At 37.0% G+C, this 4,341-nt stretch overlaps 1 protein-coding gene across 3 annotated transcripts in view; it reads left to right on the top strand.

The window, feature by feature from the left end:
• The window catches only part of CMSS1 (cms1 ribosomal small subunit homolog (yeast)), a 343,642-nt gene that overhangs the window by 305,657 nt on the left and 33,644 nt on the right, over window positions 1–4,341 (top strand). For all 3 annotated transcript variants that reach the window (XM_011354490.2, XM_011354498.2, XM_023527531.1), the window contains one exon: window positions 3,189–3,277. In XM_011354490.2, the coding sequence (XP_011352792.1) occupies window positions 3,189–3,277 (89 nt within the window). The remainder of the gene's footprint in view (window positions 1–3,188; window positions 3,278–4,341) is intronic.

Below are 4,341 nucleotides of genomic sequence, written 5' to 3'. Positions count from 1 at the left end.
ATTCTTGTCTTATTGCACTGGTTAAAAGTTCTAGCATTATGTTGAATAATGCTGGTCAGAGCAGACATCCTTGTCTTGTTTGCAAATGAGGAAAGCATTTAGTCTTTCATTATTAAGTTGATAATGTTTGCTATAGGTTTTTTATACATGCTGTTTATCAATTTCAATTCTTTTAAATTTGTTGATGTTTTATATCCTAGAATATGGTCTTTATTGGTATGTGTTCCATAATGCTTAAAAAGAATACATATTCTGCTTTGTCAAGTGCAGTAGTCTATACATGTTGATCAGATCCTATTGGTAAATGGTGTCACTCAGTTCTTCTGCTAATTTTCTGTCTAGTCATTCTCTCAGTTTTTCAGAGAGGACTGTTGAAGTTTGCAACTTAATTGTAGGTTTGTCTGTTTCTTTTTCATTTCTATCAGTTTTTGCCTCTCATATTTTATAGCTCTGTTGTTTGGTGCATACACATTCAAGATTGCTATGTATTCTTGTTAGAGTCACACTTTTGTCATTATATAAAGTCCTCCTTCTCTGGTAATTTTATTTACTCCAAAATCACTTTATCTAATATTAATATAGCCACTCCTGATTTTTTTGAGCAATATTTGCATGTTATATTTTTTTCCATCATTTTGCTTTCAACTTGCCTAATTGTTAGATTTGAGGTAAGTTTCTTGTAAACAGTATATAGTTAATTCATCTTTTTTAATCACTCTGTCAACCTCTGTCTTTAAATTGGTATGTTTAGACCATTTACATTAATATAATTATAGATAATGTTGGGGTTTAAATCTGCCATATTATGTTTTTTCTGTTTGTTTACTATGTTTCGTTTCTCTGTTTTCTCTTTCCTGCTTTCCTGTTACTCGAACATAGAATTCTGTTTTGATTTATCTTTGTGTTCTTGAGTGTATCTCTTTGTATAGCTATTTTAGTGGTTGTTAAAACTACTAGTGTGAGCATAGCCTCATTACCACTGGGCAGTATGGAAAGTCCTGACTCCTCTGACACTATCCTAGTGGGGGATGGGGGAGAGGAGTACTTCATTACTGCCAGGAAGAAGTAAAATTCTAAGCTCACCATGTGATCTCCATTGATACTGCAGTGGTGGTGGTGGTGATAGGAGGAGGGAACTAAGATTTGTTAGCACTCTTCAGGGACAAAAATCCCTTCAGGGGTTCAATCCCACTTGGTAGGAGGTGACGGAAGAGTTAGGGTGCTTCATTATAGCCTGGCAAAGGTGAAAATCTAGGCTCCTCATTCAGCCTTTGCTGGTGGAGATAAGGCCACAGTTTTTCAGTGGTGTTTGGCTGGAGTCAACTAGTTATTGTCTATAAGTTTTCTGTCTCGCTAGGCTGCCCCTTCTCTGGACATTTTGTTAAATAGAGCAGATGTTTGTTGGGGCCTCTTTTGTCTGCTCTCAAATTGTAATTTTCAAGTTACTGCTTCTTAAGCTCCAAGTCTGAGATAATGAGGCAAAAGGAAAACTCAAGGAGCTTCCCCCTATGTTGTTCATTGGGCCCCAAAGTCCCTACAGGTCTGATTTCTTCTCGCCACCTTTCAGAGACTTTCTGTGTTTGTTTTATATACAGTGTCCAGGAATTTTAGCTGTAATTAGAAGAAGGAATAAGGAAAAATATAACTACTATCTTCCCAGAAGGAGTTCTATAAATACTGTTAATGCCAACTTAATCACTCATTTAAAAATCTGTTAATCTCCTCCCTGCTACTACTCTATTAGGTAGAGTACTTTTTTTCATGCTATGCAGTTGAAAGTATGTTTATTAATCTGGGTTCTCCAGAAAAATAGAAACAATAGAAGATAGATTTCTATATATCTATCTATACTTATATAGCTCTATATCTAGATATAAAATAAGGAATTCAATCATGCAGTAATGGAGGCTGGCAAGTCCCAAGATCTGCATGGTGAATTGGCAAGCTGGAGACTCACAAGAGTCAATTGTTTAATTCTAGTCCTAGTCAGAAGGCCTGATAACCAGGAGAGCTAATAGTGTAGTTCTGGTCTGAGGGCCAGCTGGCTCCAGATACAGGAGGAGCCCAAGTTTCAGTTCAAGTCCTAAGGCAGGAAAAATCCTCTTACCCAGAGGAGGGACACCTGATTCAGACCTTCATCTGATTGGATGAGACCCACCCACATTAGGGAGGGCAATCTGTCTTATTCATTCTACCCATTCAAATGTTAATCTCATCCAAGACACCCTCACAGAAACACTCAGAATAACTTTTGGCCAAATATCTGTGCACCCTGTGGCCCAATCAAGTTGACTTATGAAATTATCATAATAAACCAACATTTAAAAGCTCAAGATTACCAAATGGGTTAATTTTTAACTAAGTATGAATTCTGACCAAGATTGCTCACAAATTCATATTTTGGGCTTACTTTAAGATATATAGAGAAACTTTAAGGGAATAAGTAAAGCCGTTCAAAGATTCAAAAATGTGTTTATCGACAAACCCTATAATCCAGAAGGCATTATAGTATCATGGGAAGTAAGAAATTTGTGGTTGCCATGTTTCTTGAAGAGAGCTTTATATACAGAAAAACTATAAAACTTTTATTTTTCCTGATTCTTAGAATAAGAATTTATCTTTTCCATTGTTGAAAGATTATAAAAATTCAAAGTAAGAATTTCTTATGACCTAAAATCCTTTTGTCACAATCTCTTTAACATTTCCCCTGGGGTCAGCACCCAGGTCAAGAGCTTGATGGTTCTCAGTGCAGATAGCGTCCCTTGTGAGGAAGACTTGGTACTCAAATCTGGGTTCCCAGGTGTGTGCCCTGGGGTAGATTACTTCACTCTCTTAAGCAGCAGCTTTCTTATCTGAAAATGAAGAGTTTAATATCTGTAAAATCAGTATGAATGTTCCATAATTAAACACTCTCAAATGTTAGGCATCTGAATAATCTTCAGTTTTGCAGTTTTGTTAATAAGACTGCCATCTTGGTCCTGAAATCTCTATCTTCATTTTGGATCCCTTCCTTAAATTCAGCTTCTTAGAGGTGGAATTACTAAATCAAAGGATAGAGCATTCTAGACAGGTGGCACGTACCCAAAAGATCATGCTAGCAATGAGAAGGAAGGAGGGGGGGGCGGGGGAGAGAGAGAGAGAGAGAGAGAGAGAAAACTTTTCTAATTTTTAAACTTTATATTTTCTAGATGCATCAGATGGTGAAGGAGGAGGAAACACAGAAATGATGCAGCAGAAGACAGCTCCAGTTCCTGCACTGTCAAAGAAAACCAAACAGGTGACCAGTCACTGTTGGATTCTGCAATCAGCCACTTGCACCCTCTACAGTATCCCTGTGCCTAACATCAGTTGTTGGTTGGAGTTCTGGGAAACTTTTACCTTCTCTACCATTGCTTCATTAATTATAAACAAGCAAGATCTTTTTTTCCCCTAATATTTTTTTTCACAATATAAATATATTTTACAATAATGGTATCTCAGATCTTTGTGTCACATTTTCACCAAATATTCAGTCTTATTCTTCTATGTACAGTTCTTTAAAGGAGACAAATTTCATAAAGATATGAAAGATTACCCCCCGCTCACCAATGCATGATTACAGTGCCATGCTGTGCTGCCAACGGGCCCCCAGGGCCTCATGCTACCCAGCATTATGGTCCATCGTATGAATTATCACAGGATTTGCTGCCTTCATAGTACCACAAGTGGCCATTTGGTAAACTTTGTTTCCTGGACCTATGGCTTTTTATTTCCTTTTTAATCTTCCTACTGTTCACTCACATCTGTTTGCAGCTTTTTCACATTATGTGTTCTTCAAACCTGACTGGTAACCATGTGTGATTTTTAAAGAACTATCTATTGTCAGTCCAAAGTTATCATCTTTGTAATATGATTTGTGGTCATATTGTAAGTGGCCCTAAACTCATTGCACAGGGTGACTCTATCCAAAGTTCACGACCAGGGTAATTGTGGGAAGCAGTGTGGCACCTTGGTTACCTACAAACCGTGAGACCTTAGGCAACTTAAACCTTCTGTGCCTCAGTCTCCTCATTGGTGATAGTAATTGTATTTTCCTCACAAAGTTGCAGTGAGTACTAAACAATTAATACTTGTTGTACTTTCAACAATGGTTGCCAATAAGAATAAGCCTTGAAGTGTTAATTGTTATAATGAAATGTAGTTTGTCTTTTTTGTTTGTTGTTTTTTCTTTGTGGGAAGAGGAAAGCAGAAAGGTATACATATTTTATATATAATCATCTTGGTTTTCTCTCCAGCCATTAACTATTTTGCTCAAAAGCCCTCTATCAGTGTGAGATTTAACCATGGTTTCTAAGATCTACA

This window comes from Pteropus vampyrus, unplaced genomic scaffold, assembly GCF_000151845.1.
Source record: "Pteropus vampyrus isolate Shadow unplaced genomic scaffold, Pvam_2.0 Scaffold1, whole genome shotgun sequence".
Lineage (NCBI taxonomy): Eukaryota > Metazoa > Chordata > Mammalia > Chiroptera > Pteropodidae > Pteropus > Pteropus vampyrus.
Note: the sequence above shows the minus strand (reverse complement) of the source record. Positions and strands in the feature narration are given on the sequence as shown.